Consider the following 21544-nt stretch of genomic DNA (forward strand, 5'->3'; position numbering starts at 1 on the left):
TTTTAGTGGGAGAAAAAGTTTTCCAGACATGCGTGGCTTCAGCTTTCTCTGTTCTGGATCGTGCCATGGGGTCACTTCCAGCCAGTCCCACAGCCAGTCTTGCTGCTTTCCACAGTGGTCACTGTGCCATAACACCACGCTACGTATGCACTACAGTTTTCTTGGAACTATACATTCGGGACTTTTCAGAAAGGAAAGGACTCCTGTCGGTCTTATGCGTGTTGCTCCTACACAAAGTTTTCATAAAAAAGGCCTGAGGTCAGCAAGGGGACGCCGACTCTCCGTATTCCTGTGGATTTGGGGCTGATGCCTGCAGAACTCCTTACAATATCAAATAATTGCCTTTCCGCTCCCTACGCCGAACACACTAGGCCAGCGTATTGCAGGAGCGGCGACAGACGGGCGCCCAACAGAGGTGATTTAGAACGCAATGCCGAGCGGTGATTTTGCGCGTAAAAGATGCCGGCCGTAGCAGACAGGGGGGGCCATGAAAATCCTTTGAATGGAGTTGGGCAGGCGGAAAATGGGAACGACACGGCCGACCTTCCTGCCAGCGATGGAGAAGTAATGCCTTCTGCAGCCACGCATGCAGCTGAAGGTAAGAATTACAGAAGAACCGCGTGGCGGAATTCCTTGAATATCATCTATAGGATCACCCACAATTGTCACGTGTTTGACTTGATTTAGCTGGGATAAAGGCACAAGGCGATGCAGGCTCGGCGTTCAAATTGATGCTGCAGACGAAGGACCACAATTACAAGCTAGTTCGGCAGGGCAAGCACATGATTCAACTTTAAAACAGGAAATAAGCTTAGAAAGAGGACCTATAGGGCTATTAAGTGACAATGAGGCTATTGAGCTCGCCGCCGTGATTGGAGCAAACGAACAGCAACACGCTGTTCACGGAGACCAGACTGAAGCTTCTGCTTCTCAAAACACGAAGAGGACCAAGTTTGATGGTGTTCTCTCAAGAGAAAAATCCACGCTTGCAGAAAATGCAGCATCAAAGGGGGAACAGTTGCAACTAAGCACACAAGCACAATCACCGCATGGCCCATTAACAACGCCAGCAGAGGAAGAGCAACCACAGGCAGCACATGAAATTGGAGGAGAAGCGGGTACTGGAAACACAGAAGATTGTGCACAAAGTGGAGACTCTGGTTGTAGGAAGGATTTGGATCGTTCGCAAAAGTATGCTGTTCCACTCGGTACTACCGCACGCACCTTTACGAGTTTCAAAAGTACCTCCGCTGTAGCGCTTGCATCAGAAGCTGCAGCTGCTTTGCTCTCTGCGGCAACGGAAAACGCTGTTGCAGCAATAGAGACAGGATGGAAGCCAAGTGCAGGACCAGAAGGACTTACATTAACGCCGGACAGACGAACCCAGAATGCTGGCGAGCCTTGCAGTGCTTCCGCAAACCCTTCCTCCCTCAAGATTTTTGTGGAGGAGCGACGACTTCCAGATTCAACGAAACTCAACGACTTGCCTGCCGGCCTGCCTAGCCCAGAAAAGGGTGTGCCTGCAAGTGAAGAGGAGAAAGCTGAGCTGCCTGCCTTTGCTGATGAGGAGAACGTTGCGTTGTACAACGAAATAAGGGAGAAGCAACAGCTCTTGTCTCGGCGAGGGACAGATATTGGGCAGAAAGCTGAGCGGATAATGCTCATGCAGCAACATTTGCAGCAGTTGAAAGTTGAGGCACAAGATCTAGAAAAACTCGCTGCTGCAAAAGAAGCACACATATGCAGTGACAAACGCATGGAGGGAATAGCGATCCGACAGGCCAGCAAGCTGAAGAGCGAGATACAGCACCAGCAGCAACACCAACTGCAGCTACAGGCTCGGCTTACAGGACTTCAGATAGAAATATCTAGAGGCCAGGAACAAATTGATTGCTTCAAGCTGCAAATGAAGTGGAATGAGGAAGAGCTAGCCCAGTGGCGTTCTGCTGCACACCAAAAAGAAGTAAGAAGCACGTCCCAGAAGAAGCACACTTCTTGTTTTAGACACGGTGACTGGGCACAAGATGACTGGGATGTCGTGCTTCCGATCCCTTGTAAGTGAATGGTTGCAGTGCAAGGGAATAGTGGCTAGGGCTACACCTCTAGAACAAAGACGTGCTGTACCCTTTCCCGCCTGCACAAGCCTCCAACTTTCTAGTTCGTTCCCGTGCAGCTATCGATGAAGCGTTGTGGCTTGTTGCGTTGTATATCCTTTCCCGGTGCTACTTGCTAAAAATGTGGAGCAAAGATGTTGCTATCTACTCATGGCCTAGAGCTAACCATGAACTGTTCAGGAGGACCTAGCGTGCATAGCCGAATTCAAGAAAAAAGACGATATGAGGGCTGCAAAGCTGATGGCCCAGACGGAAAAGATTTCTGTCGAGGTGGCTGAGGCGAAAAAGCGTCTGAAGGAGGAGCAGACTGCCGCCCGTGCGGCAAGGGCAGAATTGCAGCGCTCATTAGAATATTTTGCGGAGCAGCAGAAAGACAGAGCACTCCTGATTGCTCAAGGGTGAGGCGATGCAGCATTCGTATTGGGCCACATTCACTTCCGAGCATCCGTGCAGCGCAATATAATCTGTTTAACAGGCAACAGATCGGGGGAGCTGTAAAAAAGAGACGTTTTGGTGTAAATTTTGGATTTATTGCTTTCTTTTGGGTCAGAGAAGCAACGATGGAAGAGATGTGGAGGAGTGATGCCCGGATTGCACGATCAACGCACTCATTTGAGGAGACTCAGAGAAGGCTGACACACCAGATGGAGAAGCTAAGTAGGATTTGCAGCTATGTAACCTTTCCGCGCGTCTGCACAGCGTCGTAGGAGTGACCAGATGATGCTCCCAAATTTGGGGCATGTTTTTTGTATTGCTCGTTGATAACATACGCTAAGCCGTCATTGCCAACCATGAATTCGATGCTGGCATGTGAGCAGTGGCTGCCAGGGGCTTCGCGACGAGGCAGCAGAACCAGAACAAAAGTCTCCTGGGAGAAGTAACCAGTTTGGAGCAACAGCTGGCATTGTGTAGGTCGAACTATGCAAGCGCAGCGATGGCGGTTGGCCAACTGACGGAAGAGGTTAGCGTTGATAAAGAATACACACATTTCTAGGTACATCCCAGGCTAATTCCTCCTCACAGGTATCCGCTGGCACGCAGAAAATAAGGGCTCGCGTATGCTGTTAACAATCTTCATTTCATCAATAATAGAGTGCTTTGGTAACCTCTAGATAAAGGCTCAGGCCATCACTTGGTGGTTGCTGCCCCAAGGCACTCGTGGCGGACGAAAAGAGTTCTGCGATTCTTTAAAAACAAAGCATATGGAAAAACGGACCATGTAGAAGCTGCGGTATAGCAGAAAGGCGAACAATGTGTCCAGAATGCCCTGATTTGGACTTTGTTTCTAGGTCGCCGGCCTGAGAGGGCAACTATCTGCTGCAGCAACTAGGGGAAAGACAGCCAAAGTACAACTAGTCGAGCTTCATGAAAGCCTCGCTGATCAAAAGCAGCGCCTAGAAGTTGCGAATAAGAAGAAAGATGCCGCAGAGAAAAAGTTGGCAAAAGAGCAGGAAAACGTTCGATCTGCTGGGGAGGCAGGGGAGGCCAGAGAGGCTTTTCACGCCCAGGTAGCTGCAAGACTACAGAAGTTGCAGCAGAGGGTCAAGGCAAGCAGAGATACTCATTTTGGAGTTGCGCAGAAGCTTGCGGAGGAGAAGGCAGCACTGAAGATGCAGCGAGGTGCCTTGAGCAGCTCCAAAAGCGCTTTGAAAAGTCTCCACGTGAGATTTGGACCGTCTAGCAGATACGCCTTTTTTAGGACTACGAAGACGAATCCTTTTGCCTGGAATCGATAGATTAGCACCCTGATATGCGCAACGCATTTGGCGCACGCGGAAAATATTTGACGGTTGACGGTTGCCTCGTGCAGAGATGGTAGTTCTGCAGAGACCTTGTCTGTTTGTACGCATTAGATTCCTATCGCGTGCCGTTGTATGTGCCTACGAGCCTAGCATGATTTATTTGTAGTCGCTGCTGTCCACTACGCTTCCCGCTTCAGGCCCAGCTCCAGCAGCACGAGGCGGAGAAAAGCAGACAACAAGAATTGCTTTACTGTATCGATTTTCAGTGCCAAGCAATGCAGAGAAAAGTCTCTCGTGTCTCAGGATACAAAACTGCAGCAGAAACAAAAGCTCTACAGAAGCAGATAAAGGAACTGCAAGCTGTAGGGAACCGCCCCATTCAGCATTTGCCCTCTATACCTAGCTCACGGCTGATGCTTCTCACGCCACCACCCCGCCGGAATTGGCTTTTCAGTCATGTGATGTTTTATAATTAGGAGCTAGCGATTCAGCAAGAAGAACATTCGATGCTTTCCACACAAGTTAGACACCTTGACAGTGAACTAAGGTGGGACTGCTTTGGTCTGTTCTGGGCAAATTATATTCCAAACCACCACAGTTGACGGTGTGCAGCTGGCTACATCGTTTTAATGTCATTAATCCTACTGGCATTTCGTTCCATGTGGATCTGCCAGGAAAGCCTATCAATCTTTCGCAAAAGCCGATGAGGAGGAGAGTCGCTGCGCAAACAGCGTTGGAGACATCCGCCTGGCCTGCGCATCACTTGACCGAGAGCTGCAAACTGTTATCAAGGAAAAAGAAGAACTGGTTCTTGCAGAATCTCTCAGGAAGCTTGAGGTGAGGCTTCGCTTTGGCAGATAGGCTCTGTAAACAACCTTTGCAATGCGTGATGCGACACAGCCAACCATGAAGTGCTCGCATTTTCTGGGATCGAACGTCGGTGGAATGGGGAAACAGAATCACATGCCTTTGCGTGCCTTTTCACTTTATGCGCTGCCATCGTAAGGTCGCACGGCTTCATGAGGAGCTGCAGGCGTGTGCTGATGAATCTTTAGAAGCCGAAAACAGAAAACTGCAGCAGCAACTCCATGGGCAGGAAACCCTCTCTGCAATGGACGCGGAATTAGATGGCGCTAGAGGACAGCTGGTGGGCTTTTAGCGCAATCATTAACAGCGTGGGCAACGAAATTCGGGCCCGCATTCTTCATTATGACAGGCCATTAGTTTGTTTAAGTCAAAACTACTACATGCGCTAAAGAGGCTTCTCTATTTTAGAGTAAAAAACGCCCTATCAGTTGTAACTGAATAAAGCTTCATATTGCATTTTCTACCAGTGTGTCTATATCAGTTGCGGTCATCTAACTGATCAGCTTTGAACATTTAACTTATAGCATATGAAACACTTCTGCGTGGACAATATTTGTAGATTTGTCAACTCTTTAATTGCTCTTCTCTGCCTAGTGCAGTGACAATCTGATTTTACTGATTTTCTCTCACTGAAGAAAAACCTTGCAATGTCCTCAACATTATCCCCGTGAAACGACCAGAAGCGACGCTGATCCGTTCCCCTATCAGTGGAGTCTTGAATTCCTTCAACGTTTCTACGCAGAGAGCGGCTGAGGAGGAGAGGCGGAGAATAGCAAGAGAAGCAGCAGAGCGAAGGTCGAAGATCTCCGCTCTCGAAGCAAGATACGAAAACCTTGTGCAGGTGAATGCGTAGACGGATTTACTACTGCTACTAATGTGGGTGTTGCTCAATTCATGGAGCAGCACACAGAGTCGCGCCATAAGATGCTGTACAGTTGGCTTTGTTGACGCCAATATTCTGACAGCAGCTTCAGCCGACCGCACACCATTAAACTTGTGAACAAATTGTGGTATTTTCGTTGTTTGTCTCGGCCTGCAGTGCGGTCAAACAACAGATGGTGGAGGCCACTCCCAGGCATACTACGTCATCCGTGTTGGGCAGGTATCCTCAGAAAGCTTTGTAGCCAATTGCAGCTTTGCTCAGCATGCTCACATTAACCCCAGTAGAATCAGTAACCGGCATACCAGGCCTGGCTCGCTGCCTTGCAGCCGTAGCCTCTCAAAGAGAAAAGGAAAAGTGTGACTGATTTCGAGATTGTTCTTAGGGCCTTGGTGGCTGTGTACACCGTACAGGAACGCGAGGAATTGCAAAGAAAGGGTGCGGATTTACACCGCAGGCTGCAGAACGCTACATCCGAGGTAGAAGGCCTTGAGGCTTCGCTTAGGGATGTATCTCTCTCTAACGGCCGCCTGCGCACGAAACTCCAACAAGAAAGCAGAATTCTTAGCGTTTTACAGGAGAAGAAAGCGGAAAAAGAGGGAGCTTTGTTCTTCAGAAATCACGTAGTTTTCGCGCAACAGCAGCAGATCGGCGTTCTAAAGGATTCTCTCGAAAGAGAGCAGCGTTGTCTCCACCAGACGAAACAGATACATCAAGGGGTTATCGAAAAATTACGGGTCTGTTAAGCTTTCTGGGCAAACAGAAACCTGTGATGCCTGGAAAAGCGGAAATATTGACAGTAGCATCCCCGAAATAGGAATGCGACCCTAAGTCTATGAAGCGACGCAGTAAATACAGCGCTTGTAGCTGGCTGGTGCTGCAGGAAGCAGATGAGAAAATGAGAAGTCTAGAGAAGGAGCGCCTTACTGTTGATGAGAAGCTGAGGCGGTCGCAACAACTGAGGCACAAGCTGCAGGCTAGCATACAGAAGCGCCGACTAACCGCCGATAAGACAGACCAATCCACAGACTCGATAGACAGAGGCGAATTTTGCAATGCGGAAATCCACTTTCATGCTGAATGCCTTAAAGGCATGCTGCAGAGCTTATACCGGGCCATGGGGTAAGAAAGAGGATTTTGCTGAGCAGACTGGGCAGTACATGCAATGACCAACACGGAATGCGCGATATTCAACAGTTGACGGAATTCTCGACTCACTCATGGAGCGTGCAAACAGCTAAAGCGTCCGGAGTCCAGCTGGTGCTCTCCATTTTTGCTTAGAATCATAAGCATGTATTTGTACGATTTCCAGCTCCTCACGCAAAAGGAGATACTAAATGGTTACATGGAGTTTCTGCTAAGTACATCTTGGCTGTAACTTGAAGGACTCTTGTTCGCTTTTCAGACGCGCTCTCAAATCCCGGCCGGAAATATTGGAAACTCTGAAACGAGCTTTAGGCGAGGGTGAGGACAATAAATGGTTTACTACTTGTCGGGACTAAAATATTGCACTTTCTTGCTGTTTCACTGCTCAACAACATTTAGCACTAGCCCCATTAGCCCCCGCTTTTCTTCTCAGCGGCACTAAAAAGCATCAATTCCCCTTCACTTCTAGCGGTATTTTTAAGGTGCCATGTCATGTTCATACATTTGAATGAGCCACTTGAAGCACCATCATGGACGGCATACGGTTGCGCAAGCATAACTGCAAATAGAGAGCCAATAATCTGTGTGGTGAGCTGCAGGGCCCGCAGCTTCTTTTTTGCATCGTTCGCTCCCCGACGAAAAGATTCTATCCAGTGACACCATCTGAGCAACGAAAGGCAAGCAGTTGCGTCTAGATTCTGCAGAGAAGCTTTGTCACTGCGCGAGCACAGCTTGTACTGTTTGAGCACAAAAGTTGATCCTCATTCTTTGGTGAATGCAGCCCACATCTTCCTCTCTGCAGTGTTCAGTTGGAGTGGCTGTGATGCGACGCTGAAAGCGTGTACTCTTCCGCCTGCACACCACACTGCCTGCCGGCAAGCAGCATTTTCCAGTGAACTAAAAGGGCTTTACGCCGTAGGGTGGACGAAACTGTAGGCTTCTGCCTGTCAATAAAAAGTTGTTTCGGATGGAGGCCTCGCTACTTGAGTAGGAAACAGAGCAACCAGCATTCATGCCATCGTATCACCTTGTCCAACTACTGAAATGGGCAAGAGGAAGTCACTGTACAAGGTTGCTCGTTGATACAGTGAGTTGGCAGCCTCAGCTCATAGCACTTTGTGGTGAGGCGCTTCTGGAAACACAAGTCAGCCCTGGATACTTACAGCCGAGAATACCTAAAGCAGTCAAAGAGGATGCGTGGCGGATAGTGTGCTTCGTGCCGTCCTCCAATTGCCCTAAAGTTCCAAACTCCAAAATCCGTTATTCTACGGGTACAGTGCAAATGTGCCGGCAAAGACCAACTTGGCGGGTGTATACTGTGCAGCAAATTTGCCGGAAATTGAGTAATCTGGATGGACCCTAGGACATCTCTACATTTAATCATGATTGTACTGATTGTACTGCGATACGCCGCATTGAGGATGTAATGCTTTCGATTGAATATCCTGCGTAAGAAGGCAGACCAGTAAGAATAATTCTAAATTGTTTTTACCGGACTACCTTCTTGAGTGCAAGCGCGCCGGCATTCTGACCAACTGGAAGTTTCTATTACGTTTCTGACTCGAGCATTTCTGAAAGGCATCTTTGAGTGCTGCACTGGACTCTAGCTGCACGTTGCTACAGGCTGGAGAGACTAAAATGCACAAGTACTCCTCGGTGGGCTCTAGTGTGGTGAACACAGGACCGCAAAAGGTGCAAAGCGAGGCACTTCGAGCATATTTTCTTGCATTCGGTCAACTGACGAAGCTATCGACGCAGTATGTAGTGCTTGTTTACCAGAAGTGATTTGAAAGCAAATCAAAGTAAACTGCTTTGATATTTTGCTCATGTGGAGCTGCACTCCATGAAATGCTTAGCCACCTGGCTAAAGTGACCTGCAAGATCAGCACAAAGGGGCTTCACTCAATTTTTTGGTCTTATGAGCGGATTCTTGTGCTTAATCAAACGGGATGAATACTCCACGACGCCGCGCAGTCGTTGGTAATTCCGCGTGGCACGCACGAGGCCGTCAGGCTGTCTATATGAACAATTTAAAGAAGTTTCTCAAGAGAAGGCTTGAGGGAATTATAGATTTCTGCTAAAAGGTCCGAGTCCAGTGTGAGGTGCTGTTACCAGCCTATTGATGGAGGAATCAGCATTCCCAATATTACTACTGCAGGGACACTTGACATACCTTTCTTGTAGAGTGCTGTCTCCTGCATACATCTTTTCTTGGTAAGCGAATAGACTGCAAACCACTGAGCGTGCCTTCAGCATCCGCTGAACTAGACTGCATAAACGAAGCGTGGTGAAGCAGCGGAACTTGAGGAGGACGCAGGCAGGGACTCCGCAGTGCACTAACCGGTTCCAAGTCCCACAACTGCATGATGGAAAATACAAATGAGCAAATATAGCTCGGTGGTCATAATTGCAATCTGAATAAGACATCGAGACTGTTACTTACTACCTACCACGGTGTGAGGTCACCTACGCTTACTCGCTTGAGAAAGTTCCCATGCTGTTTCCTCGCAGTAGAAAGGAATTTAACAAAAGTAACGTATAAAATGCTGTCTTTAAAAACAAATTAAATTTTCCAATCAACATTTTGTGCGTTTCACCAGAAGCTGCGTCTGCCGTTCACTGCTAGGGTGTAGGGCCAGGATCTAGTCTAGCTGTTAGAAAGCCACACGTACACGATCACATACATACCAAAGGAGATAAAGTACGAATGAAGTCAATTACTCAACTACTGCGAATTACGCACGTCTGCTCATCTAGAGTACCCAGTAAACTGGCATACCTCTTATTCCCACTCCTCAGCACATTCAGACTGCAGTGAACATTGTGCGACGTCCTCATAAACGCCACAGAAAGCATTCAACTTCTAGGCATGGGACTAAGAATACGCATGTATACCTGCATCATGCTCAGAGCAGCGAGCCAATCACAAGGGGCCTAGAAATCTCGTTGCCCTTGCAGCCCTTACCTAGCCCGAAGTGCTTCTCTTCACAGGCAAAACCTGCTTTCGAGTGAATGCTCGAGCACTGTGGTAGTTTTCTGGAATGAAATGCTACGCACCACTCCCATTCAGCAGCAATGACTAATTCCCTCCCCTGCTGGCGACCTTCTTTGCTGCTGTCATGCGGCTCAAAAGCAGAAGCCTTCTCCTGTTTCTCTGATGGCTGCATCTGCGAACTCTCTGGAGAACATCTGCGCGTAACAAACTCCCAGGGAGAAACTGAATACATTAAACTGGGCGGTGATCCTGCCACGGACGCCGAACAACCAACAGGCGCACACCAAGGGGTATTTGTGTCTTGCACTAGCTATGACAAAAGAAAACTTCTGGCAGTGGGCGCCTCTGGCATCGAGGGAGAGGTCCTGCTCCTTCAGCTCTCTTGCATTCCACTAAAGCGCATTTGGAGGCAGAGAATAACGGCTGCAAGTCCAGTGGAAATCGTTTCTCTCGATTTTTCACCGTGCGGCGGCCGGCTGTTTTGCCTATCGTCGACTTTGGAGCAAGGCAACGGCCAACAAGGACACGTTATCACAACCCATCACGTCAATGTTCTAAACGCATCAGATGGGTCGATACAGGCTTGCCACACGCTGCAGTGGGACGACTTCGCCTCCTTCCCGAAGAGGGTGCTCGCTGCAAGTGGAACTATCTTCGCTGTACTTTCAGACACAAATCTAACTACCCTGCAGCTCGTTGATAGTCCAGAATGCCGGTTTATTACAAGTGGAAATCTGTTGCCACAAATGTCTGGTGCCGCTGCTGGCTTGGAGAGAGTTGTGACAATTAGCGGAGCATGTTGGGTAGCTGCTGGCAAAAAGGGGACTGATGACAACAATTGTAGTAATTTCCTTTTTCTAGCCTTTAGCAACAAGGTATTCCTAGCAATCGGAGTAGGATGTAAAGACCCTGGGGCCCCCTTTCTGGCATGGATCTCCAGTTCACAGGAAAAGTACGTTTCATTAGCAACTGAGGATGAGACAGGCGTGTTATTTGGCTTGACAGACTCGTCTGTCCTCCATAGCTACAAAATTAATGAAAGATTAGCAGAAGCCCTGTCACAGAATGCTGGAGTAAGCGGACTGATTCATGGGGGTGGTTGAGAAAATCCTAGCTAATAGCAACACAGAACCCTATAATTTAGAATTACTCGTTGCAGTGCAGCAAATTTAACTTGTTATCGGCGTTCACAGCTGAAGAAAGCTACCAGACTGTCGTTACGATAGCATGTGTTGGAATATGTGGGCACGGCTGGAATGCAGGAAAGCAGGGCGAAAGAGCTAAGATTCCACCTCGCCCAACTACAGCAGGACCACGATACACAATCTCTAACTGCAGCTAAGGGGAGAAGCCAAATTTCCACCCCTGACAGTGGCACTTTTGGGCCGCTAGTACTACTGCAGCATCAAATCAGGATTGAGATTCCGATATCAAAAAGCTCTAGTGAAGGAACAACTTTAAGCAAGTGAGTTGGCCAAAAGTGGATACAGAGGACCACTTCATGGCTGCCATGGCCTTTTTCTCCTGGTGTCGTTGCCCCTTTGAGATGGCATTGATAGTGTTCCAGAAGAAACTGTCTCACATTGCGAATCATAGTGCTTATTCGAACGGAGACGCCCCTTATGTCAATTGGCAGCAAGGGCTTGAACACCACCTGCTAACCGGATTTGAGTCGTCGCTTTTGCTAAATGACCATCTTAGTGGCTCCCGGTCCTCCTGATTATGGTGCCTCATATGCTTAGGGCACTGGGGTCCCTCCGACTGCCAAGCAGTCGCAGTAGCGAATTGGCCCCTCTTCTTATCTCCGATACTGCAGGCTGCGTGTGGAATCTGAGCAAAGAGCGCTGCATACAAGTAAGATTACAACGCCCGTATTACTATCCCCACTTACGCAGCACTTCAGTAGCACCAGTAGCACCAGAAGCTTGCCTGCCGTTTGCTCACCTGCGAACTGATCAGGTGCTGGCTATCTGTTTATCATGAAGTAGACGGGTAGATGAGGCAATAAAAACCCAATTTTCGCTTCGTTACTGGCCGTTCGCACGTGATTAATTTAATGTTCTGTCTCTTCAGACCGAGGTAGACAAAACATGGGGAGATGTTCAAGTGGGCGAGAAAGACCCCGCTGTGGATGATTCGGATGGCGAAGACCGAAAGTGAGGAGACGCATACGTTCAACAAAAGCACCATAGGTGTTTGCTAGAACCACAGTAAATAAGACTAATCTGTTGAATGGGATGATTTGCGCCTAATCTGCAGTGATACGGCTTCCATGCTTGCACTTGCCGGCACCTCTTTTGGTGGAGTTGTCGGTTTGACACTCACTATTGACGGCTGCGCTCCCCATCAAATGTGTCTGCGCCTTACTACTGCTCATGCCTCTGGAAGAATCATGTAAGCAATATCTGGGCAAGACGACATCCGTACTTCACAGACACAGAGAGGCTTGCATTTATTTTTGTTGCTGGTGTCCACATCAGTGGATCACGATACACATCTAATGCATGAAGTGTGGGCTCCTTCCATGCACGCCTTGGATATTTAGGGAGCAACATGGCAAAAACTCATTGTTGTAGTCATACGGTCTATTGAGCATTTCCACAAAATGCATTTACTTGCACTACAAGGCATGCAAGCGCAACTGTGAGTGGTGATGTGGCGTCGTAGGGGGTGGCTGGTTTCTGTGGAGAAAACGGGAAAGAGCATGAAAGTTTCACCAACGCTACAGCACTCCTCCATTATTCAGCAATCCATCAGCTGCCTAGGATATATGATGGATTTTGAGACAGGAAATGAAAGAAATCTAGAGGAGCTGCACGAAAATCAATGCCTTCTAGGCCTTGTTGGTGGGTCTGTCGTCTGGCTGGAAAATGGCAGCATCAGACCAGTCTGCCGGTACGCTCGGTATTGTGGTGGTACTGCAGCAGATGCTTACGAAGCAGTGAATTAATGCCGCTGTATTGAGTATCCCACGCACACAGAACTTATGCCTATGCTAGTACAGAACAGAACAAACACAAAAATGAGCAAAATGGATCGCCCAGAGTCAACACAATCGCTAGACGTGGAGGCAAGCTCAGCTATTTTGCTGCTGCAGGTTTTCAAGTGGTACAATCAGGTGCATTGTGGGAATCAAGATCAAGGGCATGCCATCATTGGCTCCTTCATCAAGCTGCATGCACTCTACTGAAGTAGATGATGAGGGCGGAGATACTGCCTGGGCTGCAGTTTGTTCCAGTGGCGAGGTTGCCTTCTTTCTGGGGCCCGAACGCACTGAAACGAACACCCCTACGACAGTTCTAAAGAGGCTTTTCCTTTCGTCCTGGCTGGACGGGAACACTGCAGACGTATCGCGCATCCTATGTAGCAAAAAACGGCGTTAAGCGCAGGTTCTGGGACTTCGCATTCGATAGTTACAACGGAAAGCTAGCAGCAGAAAACAATTGTTGTTTGCCTGGCCTGTTTGTCGATTGCAGTCACCGCTAATCAAGGGACACGTGCCTCCCGCCACTCTTCGTATTCCAGAGAATGGAGGCTGCTGGGTAAAAAGGGGAGTTGAACTATGGCGAGAATTTCAGCAGGAAGACGAGCAGCCGACAAGTTATGCCGGAACCCTTGTTGGAGTATTTTCTGTTGCGTTTTCAACAGCAAGCTTTGGAGCTCCAGTTAGTGGCATCGCCTTGCTCATCCCCCGAGTTGACAGCGAAGAGCTTGCATCATTTCCGCAGGTACGCTTGAGGGAAAATGTACGTCATTCGTGCCACTGTGTTGGCAACAGTCTTCTGGAAGAAAGTCCCCACAAATATTACTTTCAGCTTGTTGTCTTTGTGGAAGCTGCTATGATTAAAACAACATAAGTGCCATCTTTCAGATATGTTGTTTCAATCGTAGCAACTTCAAGTATGAGACAGTTTTGACCAGATACTAGCAAGCAACGACACGGGCTGTGCTTCGAGGCTTGGTTTGGGAGTATTTGAAACTCTCACTGCTGGCGGTTGGATATTTATGCGCTGTCATACCTCTGCGTTTTATTAATTGCAGATTCGCTGCACGCGGCTTAGCGTGTCACCACTCTGTATAGCAAGCGAAGGCCCATTTCTGGCGGTTGGCACCGCATCTGGAGGGGTTGTACTCTTTCACTTGCGAGACGTGTTCGGTGAATCCTGTAGCGGTGCAAGGGCATTCGTGGCTGCACCAGCTATCACGCCCCTTACATACGTGTCCATTGGGTGCCTTCCGATACAGCGGGTGCAACTGTTGTGGGACATCAGCGAGACAACGAAGGAGACCGCAAACGAGAAACATTTTGCTATTGTAGAGAGACCAATTCTGGTGCTTGCGCTTCAAGCGGATGGGCAATTCTTGAGAGCTCTGTTTCAACCTGAATTGCTGGGAAGCCCTGCTTCGCTTTCGCTACTAGTGGACAAAAATGCGCAGTACAAAACGCTGGCGAACAAGTGCAACGTTTGTGCAGTAGCCCCATGTATCTCTTCATGGGGAATTCACCACGCACGACTATCTCTTACCATCGCAACTGCCAAAGGGCAGGTGGCTGTGGCTACCTTAAGGGAACCAGGCTTGTTCCAGCTTTGGGTGCTTGAGAATTGCATAGGACAATTAGAGCCACATGCATGTAGTGACGAGACAGAGCAGGCGACTTCCTTTAGAGTTGAATTTTCTTGGTAAGGTGGCAGCTTTCTGTGGAAGCACTGTCGGCTGTCCTACCCTGTGCCTTACACGGAGCAGATTCACATTTACTTTCGCTACCCAATCCTACATAAATGACAGTGCAGCATTATGTGACTCTGAATGCTTGTGCGTGCAGTTCAACTGTCTCCAACAGAGCCTCTCCAGAAGGAAAGCTTCTTCAGGATCTCGACGGTTTGAAAGAAGCTCATGACGATCCATCTAATTCACAGTTATTGCCGAAGAAGTCTCGATTGTATACGGCTCGTCGCTTATCTGCGGCCCCTGACGTGCAAGCACAGATGGAGGCTATTATGCGAGAAAAGCAAGCCATTCAAGAAGAGCTACAGACTTTAGTTGAAAGAGTGACAGTGAGAACACTCAGACAGATGCATGACAATGGCATTTGCCTCTAGCAACGTCCATCTGCTGTTCCAAAAGGTGTGGAAGTGAAACCTTGTTCTAAATCTCCGAGGCGCAAGTATGAACGCGTGGCTGCTTTAGGGCTCGGACGCTCTTCGTAGCCTGGAAGCTGAGGCGGCGAACGTGGATGCCAGTGTCCGCATGATTGTCAACCAACAAGCTATCGCAACTCAAATGGAAAAGCAGCAGCAGCTGCTGCTGCTGCAACACGCATTTTTTGCATTTCACCGCAGCTTGGTGCAGCATTTGCAAGCCTCAATCCTAACTGCTCCCAAGGAGCTCGCTATTCCTGCGGAGAAGCCCGGTAGCGTGATTACTGAGAAGAGCTACCTCCGCTTCCGTCAGCGACCCAGAGATACTATCCTAGAGACAAAGTTTATCTTCTTGAGGAAAGTTTCATGAGCCTAGCTGCCCTCATGAAACGCAGTGTACGAGCCCTGAGTATAACAGACCAGTACAGTACAAAATACTCATACACTGACAGCGCACAACAAGCCTGCATGGTTGCTATGTTGATGGCGCAATTCAGGAAACTACAGCTCAAGGAAGACGAATGGCTAAGACAATTACTTCCTTCCCATGAATCAATGCTGCAGATGCAACAGGAAGATCTTACACCTCCTATAGGCGGCTTCGGCAAAAGTGCACAACGCTACTTGGCTTTCTACCATTCATTAGATGAAACCCAAGGTTAGAACCGAATTAACTGCATCGGCTGCGGCTGTGATGAGTGGCCCATGTATGGGAAGAAGCTATTGGGCTCCTTTTAGTTGAACAAAACCTAGGCCGACGCACATCCCGTGTGTTAAAGCGAAAGCCCATGCCTGTTGCCCCAACCGGCGTGCAGACTGTAGCGAGGCTACAAGACCTTCTGTAGAAAGTGCGGTTGCGCCTCAAACGCCCCCTGATGGCGCAGGGACAGCGAGCCGCCGGCAAGTGATTTACTCCCAGGAACCCCTCAAAAATTTAAGCGGGCTATTGAAGATGCCGTTTTTGATTGCAACCAATGCCTCACGTCGCATCCAATTCTGGGTTTTGCGCGCGATATTGGCTGAGGTAGGGGGAACGTGAAAAATATTTTAAGTCAGCGGAAGCTCTAGATAACAAAATTCGTTGCTTTAGCCCCTTCGGCGCCTTCACCGCGCTTGCATTTACGCATGGTGAGAAGAGCTTTGCGAATGCTTTACTTTCCTCTTGTGATGAACCCATTGGGGTAATGTTTACTTAGACTGACGCTGCTGGTTACTCAATCACCTGCTTTTGCAGCTCCAAACTTCTTTCAATCGGCGACTAGAGGAGTGTAGTAGCACCGTTCTTCGAAAAATAGACAAAATGCAGCAGCTAGCTACGAAGGCGAGGGAATGCGCAGCCCACATAGGAGAGGCCAATGACCAGTCAGGCCCAGAATTGTCAGTACCCTTAACTGAGGATACAGTAAAGGATTTAGTAAGCGAAAAACGGCTTGCTGACTGTGGATCCGAGCCCATTCCTACATCACATGACCGGACGAGTAGTTCGTGTTTTCTGCTGAGTATACGTGTCATTATTATCCGGCACTTAGGCAAACGCACTGGTTGGAGCTCCAAAAACTGCAGATATGCCAGGACTGACGAAAGGAGGTCAAGGAACATTGCTGCCTGGTGAAGCAGTCCATCCAACAGACGAAGCTGCCCAGAGAGCTCTTCAAAGAATGATGGGAGGAAGGCTGAAGGCCGAAGACGCACTCAGTGCCCTTGAACTACAAGCTGACAAATGGTAAGTATTAGAGGCTCTCCCAGAAAGCAGTGCTGAGGCATGAAGTAGCAGAAGAAAATATGCGCTGTATTCTTGCAAGCCCTCCATGACCAGCGAGGTATACCAACGGAACATTGGCTGAAATTAAATTTGTCTAATTTTACTGGTGCAATAGGGAGGCATGGATGAGAAGTGTTACCCCTGGGACGATGACAGACGCTCAGGCCGCCAAATTTGCAGCCTACCAAGAACAATTGACTGCTCTAAAGGAAAAGCAGGGCGCTCTCAGGGAAAAAATTCAAGGGGAGTTGAAAAAAATGAGGTAGGACAGTGAGCAAAAGTGCCCACAAATGTCCTTACAGTGACCAAGAAGGAATAACGTCAAACCGTAACATTTTATGGGCTGCGTATCAACGTTTGGCAATGAGGGAAAACGGTGGAGAAAGACAGTGTCTCACGCAGGGGATAACCATGCCAGCAGGCAATAAAAATGAAGTAGATCAGGAGGTGGAAGATGCTATTACACATTACGTGGACGTCTGAAAGGCAGCAAGCGACGTGGAAAAAGCGTGTTAATTTCCTTTACAGGGACGAGCTTACCTCCACTGCAGCTCAGCTCCGCGCCGACCTTTTCAATCTGAAGGACTGGAAGTAAGACAAAGTTTTGAAGTGTAGATTTGTACAGTAACACAGCTGCTCGGTGAGGCTGGGATCCTCGATGTTACAGAGGAAAATTGTAGACACCTCCGCCCTCGGGAGGAAGTAACCATGTGCACGTCGATTTAAATTTGTTTTAGGTGATTCAACAGCCACTAAAAGAAGAGCCGAATTACATGTCTGAGACCAGTGACTTGCACATTAAAAAGGTTTCCTGTCAGGCCAGTAGCGTCGAGGCTTTTTATGCTTCATTCCCGCGACGTGTCATCACCTGGTGGCCTCTCCATCCAACGGGAACAAGCGCTGCGCTAGATTTTCTCTCAGTCAGGCTGTGCTGAGGCTCATTTATGTCTTCGCAATAAGCTAGTGCATTGCTATCCTATCCTATTGATTGCACGTGGTAGGCGGGTGTATGAAGAAGAGCTCCTACTTACTGAGTTAGCTAGTGCCCGTCTCACGGACAGCATAGCACAAGAGGCCGCAAACGAAACGGCTGAAGCAGAGATTCAGTCAAGGCTTGAGAACTCCACAGCACAGGTACAGCAGCTACATCAAGAGCTTCAAAAGCAGCAGGGCTCATGCTGGCTTCTAGACGATGAGCGTGCCGCAGCACAACACGACCAAAAAACTAAAGCAACTGCACTTCTTGCAGCTCTTGGGCTCGTTCATGTTCCATCTGAGACGCTCGCCGCTATCAATAAGAAGCTGAACGATGCGTGAGACAGTGAACTTCTAAATTTTATATTTGTATCTTTCAGTCTTTTTTAACCTTTACCTTCCAGTGTCTCCTGTGTAGGTTCTAGGGGCTCACTAATAAGAACTGTCCCAGATACGGAATGCTCTGTGCGATTCCACTGTAGAGCAGCAATGGATGAAGCGCAGCGTCTACGGAAGCCAGCGGAAACACAGGAAGAGCCAGAGCAGGCTCTTCGGAGAGAATGCGCAGCGTTGAGTTATCGCCTGGACACTGCAACAGATGCTCTAAAGGTGAGAAGGCGGATGGTATCAGAGTCACATGGTGAAGAGGAGTGGCTTCTCAGGATAACAGACAGAAGTAACCCTGTTAACATGGTGCAGCACCTCATTCATGCCAGCATATTCCTCCGTAGAGTAGATTTCGTTTGTCACAGGCAGAGCTTTCTGCTAGTCCAGATACTTCGCTCTGCAAGGTCTTAGAGGCTTCGCGTGACTCAATCTTCGCCCAGCAGCGGTTGGTTCTTGCCATGGAGGCCGCAGATGCCGAACAGCGCAAACTAACTTCAATCAAACAGGTGCGTGACTTCTTTTGCCCACCACTCCAAAACGGAATAGCGAATATCAGAAAAACAGATATTTGTATGTTGAGATTCCTTTCTCAAGCATTCGGTCTCGAGAGAATTCATCCGTTGCGAAGTGCGCAAAATTTGTGCCGCAGAGGCTAGAGGAGCACCAGGCAGCAGCAACAGCACTGCGTCTCCAACTGAACATTTCCTCCGAAGCCCTCGAGCAATCGCGATTAGATGTCGATTTGCTACTGCGAGTTAAAAGAGGCACTGTTGGAGAGCTTCCTGATGCAGTTGCACCACTGCATGAGCCGTTTGACTTCTCTGATTCATGCCTTGTTAGCCAGGAAGCAGTAGATGCCTACAAGCGAGATATTATATCCGGGGGACGGCAAAAGCTAAAGCTTCTTGAAGCCATGAAAGTCAGGCACCAACCAAATGCTTATTCTTTAGTCGATGGGACTAAGAGACTACACATGTGGATATTTGTGAAGTCGACGCATCAGTCTCGTTGGATGCACATTGGTACAGGCACTCCGTCGGCAAGTAGAGTCTCTGCAATGGCGAACAAGGCTACTGGAACTAGAGGCAATAGATGTGTCTGAGAGAACAAAAGATGTTCATCTACTACGCATTACTAGAAGCATGCAGCGAATTTTGCAAATGCCAGGTAGGCTGTAATGCAAAATTCACGATGTCGGTCTCTTGTGACACAAAAGCTCAGGCTAATGCTCTTGGGTATCACTTGCTAGCTTACACAGCAAGAGAAAAGGACAGCAAAGGCTGGAAAACACGTCTATTTCAATCGAAAGAATAAAAGTTTTGTTCACAAGAACCTGGTTCAGGTTAGTATATTTGGCTAGGTCAGGATTCCGACAACAAAACTGCTCAGTGCATCGGCCAATCCTTCAGTTTTGCTTGTACGATTTATTTTAGGAGGAAGTGTATCAACTGCGCGAGCAAGGAACTCTAATAAAGAGCAAAGTGGGTCTGCAGCTGGCCCAAGTAGCCAAAACTGGGCTTCTCAGGTGCCTGCTGATGCCCTGAAAGATACCCAAAAAGGTGACAAAGAGGTTGAGTCACTGGAAGAGGCGAAGGTGAAGCTGAAGAAAAAGATGGCAGCGGTGCTAGCCGAAATAAAGCAACGGGTACGCCAACAGGCTTAGCTTTTCGCTTTCATTTTGGATGGCAATGGCACAAATCCGCTTCGTAGTGCTGCCACTGGCCGCAGAAACTGAAGGCGCGTACAGGAGAAGCATGAACTTAAGAGAATTAGATAGTCCATATGACCAAGAATAAAAGAAAAACAAATCATTTCTGGTGCAATGGGCAGCCACTAGGTAGCTGCGGCTCTGCAGGAAACCGCAATAAAGCGAATGGAGGGGCAGCTGCAGCGTGTCGAGCAAAACCGAGATTTTAAGCAGCGTGTTGTAGTTCTGCGCCGTGCTCAGGATCACCAGTCCAACTTGCGTGAGTTCAATGCGCCATTTATAAGTCTTTGCCAGGCTTCAGAAAAGCCATTCAACTGTTCAAAGCTACCAGCTGGTCCTGGATTTATCTGCACACAAGATTTGTTGCGTAGTGAGCAGCCTGGGGCTCAATTTTGGCTACAGTGCGTAGTCCATTACTGTGCTCAGGCGCCGCCGGAAAAATGCGAGCTCTTACGTGGGAGCCAGCAGACCAAATACGAGTTTTGTCTCGAATGCAAGCTCGAATACTGGAAAAGGAGGAGCTGATAAACTCCCTCAAGGCAGAGCTAAATAGATTAAGGGAACGAAATGTCATATTTTTTCAGGATGCACCAGAAATTGGCCCCCTTTCGCATAAATCAGGCCCTGCAAAGTAGATCTCGGGCATAAGAGAGACGGATGAGAGGGCCTGTGGAACTTTTAGAGCCTTAAGCTCACCTGAAAAATTCCAGGTCCACTCTCTGGTGTTACCCCTCACACTTTTTATTCGCTTGAAAGCGTGCAGCATTCCGCAGCATTGAGTCTGCGCTGTAACAATGCACAAGAAAAAGACTCCGCGAGCTTATGATGCCTTTCGAACTACTGAATTTGCAAGAAACAACCGTGCTTCTGTTGTAGCGGGCGACTCAACGATCTTGGAAAATCCGAACCCAAATTAACCTAGTTGGTGAGTAGTGTTGAGATTCGTGGAAGCAGTGGAATATGCACTGAAAAGCGCTGCTGGGCATCCAGTCCAGTATTTGATCCAAAATAATATTAGATTTATTCTGGTCCTTGAGAAGCCCCGACAATAGCCTTCACTCTACTATGCGCAGTACTCACGTCGAGACCAATTACGCGCTATCTACCTAATTAAGACGATGATCTAGCAATGAACACCGAAGCACCCGGGTGCACGAAATAATGAGCTCTGGGGGAAACAACACAGCAAGAAGCAAAGCCAAAAGTTGCGCATCACAGATACCCACAGTGTGAATGCCGACCTCCCTCGAACGCCTTCAAAAGCAAAACAAAGCACGAATAATAATCTTGTGATACTTAAAGCTTGCATTTCGGCGCGCAACAAATATCTCTCATATTCATATACAGCGCCTCGTGCAGCCATGATTCTACAGCTATCAAAAAGCACTAAGCAGCAAGGGTGGCGTCGCCCTTACGGCCACCAAAAGTAGGCGGTTGCTCTTAACACTATGGCTAGCATGCGCTTGACAAGTAGACCCGAAGATCCGCAAGGAGGCGCAAACATTCGGCAGAGTGAATCATGTTTCGGGGAGATCTGTCGTGCATTGTTCTGGAACTCCCGGCTGAGGCAGCTATCCCTTAAAAGTACAGCATGTAACGGGTAAGAACTTACCAGAGAAACAGGAGAGGCACGGGCGTTCCTTGAGGAAAGCGAAACTAAGCCGACACTAAATCTGGAAAGAGGATGCGAACAGCTAGTTCTTATCATCTCTGGGGGAACGCAAACTGCCTTGGCAACTGACATAAAAATTGGAACAAAATGTGCTCTTGCCAGCTGCAGCTGCACTAGCTCCTAACTCGCGCCGTCGCTCTCACTTGAGGAAATGA

General features: G+C 48.4%; 6 protein-coding genes across 6 annotated transcripts; all 6 read left to right on the plus strand.

Moving 5' to 3' along the window:
• Positions 1 to 459: 459 nt before the first annotated feature.
• On the plus strand, positions 460 to 6981 carry ETH_00023510 (uncharacterized protein; the record flags this gene model as incomplete). Its single annotated transcript, XM_013377466.1, has 14 exons — positions 460 to 598; positions 741 to 1963; positions 2295 to 2512; positions 2665 to 2771; positions 2933 to 3075; positions 3404 to 3775; positions 4054 to 4218; positions 4333 to 4403; positions 4531 to 4693; positions 5466 to 5564; positions 5763 to 5825; positions 6017 to 6340; positions 6487 to 6725; positions 6885 to 6981. The coding sequence occupies 14 exons, from the start codon at positions 460 to 462 to the stop codon at positions 6979 to 6981; spliced, it is 3423 nt and encodes a 1140-aa protein (XP_013232920.1).
• Positions 6982 to 9824: 2843 nt separating this feature from the next.
• Positions 9825 to 10847, plus strand: ETH_00023515 (uncharacterized protein; the record flags this gene model as incomplete). The annotated part of the gene is made up of 1 exon (XM_013377467.1): positions 9825 to 10847. The coding sequence occupies one exon, from the start codon at positions 9825 to 9827 to the stop codon at positions 10845 to 10847; it is 1023 nt and encodes a 340-aa protein (XP_013232921.1).
• A 619-nt stretch (positions 10848 to 11466) lies between these two features.
• On the plus strand, positions 11467 to 15255 carry ETH_00023520 (uncharacterized protein; the record flags this gene model as incomplete). Its single annotated transcript, XM_013377468.1, has 9 exons — positions 11467 to 11598; positions 11818 to 11900; positions 12004 to 12138; positions 12412 to 12639; positions 12863 to 13091; positions 13221 to 13472; positions 13786 to 14426; positions 14570 to 14801; positions 14935 to 15255. 9 exons carry the CDS (start codon positions 11467 to 11469, stop codon positions 15253 to 15255), a joined length of 2253 nt encoding a protein of 750 aa, XP_013232922.1.
• A 1195-nt stretch (positions 15256 to 16450) lies between these two features.
• ETH_00023525 (uncharacterized protein) lies at positions 16451 to 17964 on the plus strand (the record flags this gene model as incomplete). The annotated part of the gene is made up of 4 exons (XM_013377469.1): positions 16451 to 16608; positions 16763 to 16909; positions 17176 to 17238; positions 17649 to 17964. 4 exons carry the CDS (start codon positions 16451 to 16453, stop codon positions 17962 to 17964), a joined length of 684 nt encoding a protein of 227 aa, XP_013232923.1.
• Positions 17965 to 18111: 147 nt separating this feature from the next.
• Positions 18112 to 19111, plus strand: ETH_00023530 (uncharacterized protein; the record flags this gene model as incomplete). The annotated part of the gene is made up of 3 exons (XM_013377470.1): positions 18112 to 18315; positions 18375 to 18515; positions 18659 to 19111. 3 exons carry the CDS (start codon positions 18112 to 18114, stop codon positions 19109 to 19111), a joined length of 798 nt encoding a protein of 265 aa, XP_013232924.1.
• An 89-nt stretch (positions 19112 to 19200) lies between these two features.
• ETH_00023535 (uncharacterized protein) lies at positions 19201 to 19672 on the plus strand (the record flags this gene model as incomplete). The annotated part of the gene is made up of 2 exons (XM_013377471.1): positions 19201 to 19300; positions 19443 to 19672. 2 exons carry the CDS (start codon positions 19201 to 19203, stop codon positions 19670 to 19672), a joined length of 330 nt encoding a protein of 109 aa, XP_013232925.1.
• Between the last annotated feature and the right edge of the window lie 1872 nt (positions 19673 to 21544).

Source organism: Eimeria tenella, genomic scaffold (assembly GCF_000499545.2).
Source record: "Eimeria tenella Houghton genomic scaffold, Eth_scaff53, whole genome shotgun sequence".
NCBI classification, from domain to species: Eukaryota; Apicomplexa; class Conoidasida; order Eucoccidiorida; family Eimeriidae; genus Eimeria; species Eimeria tenella.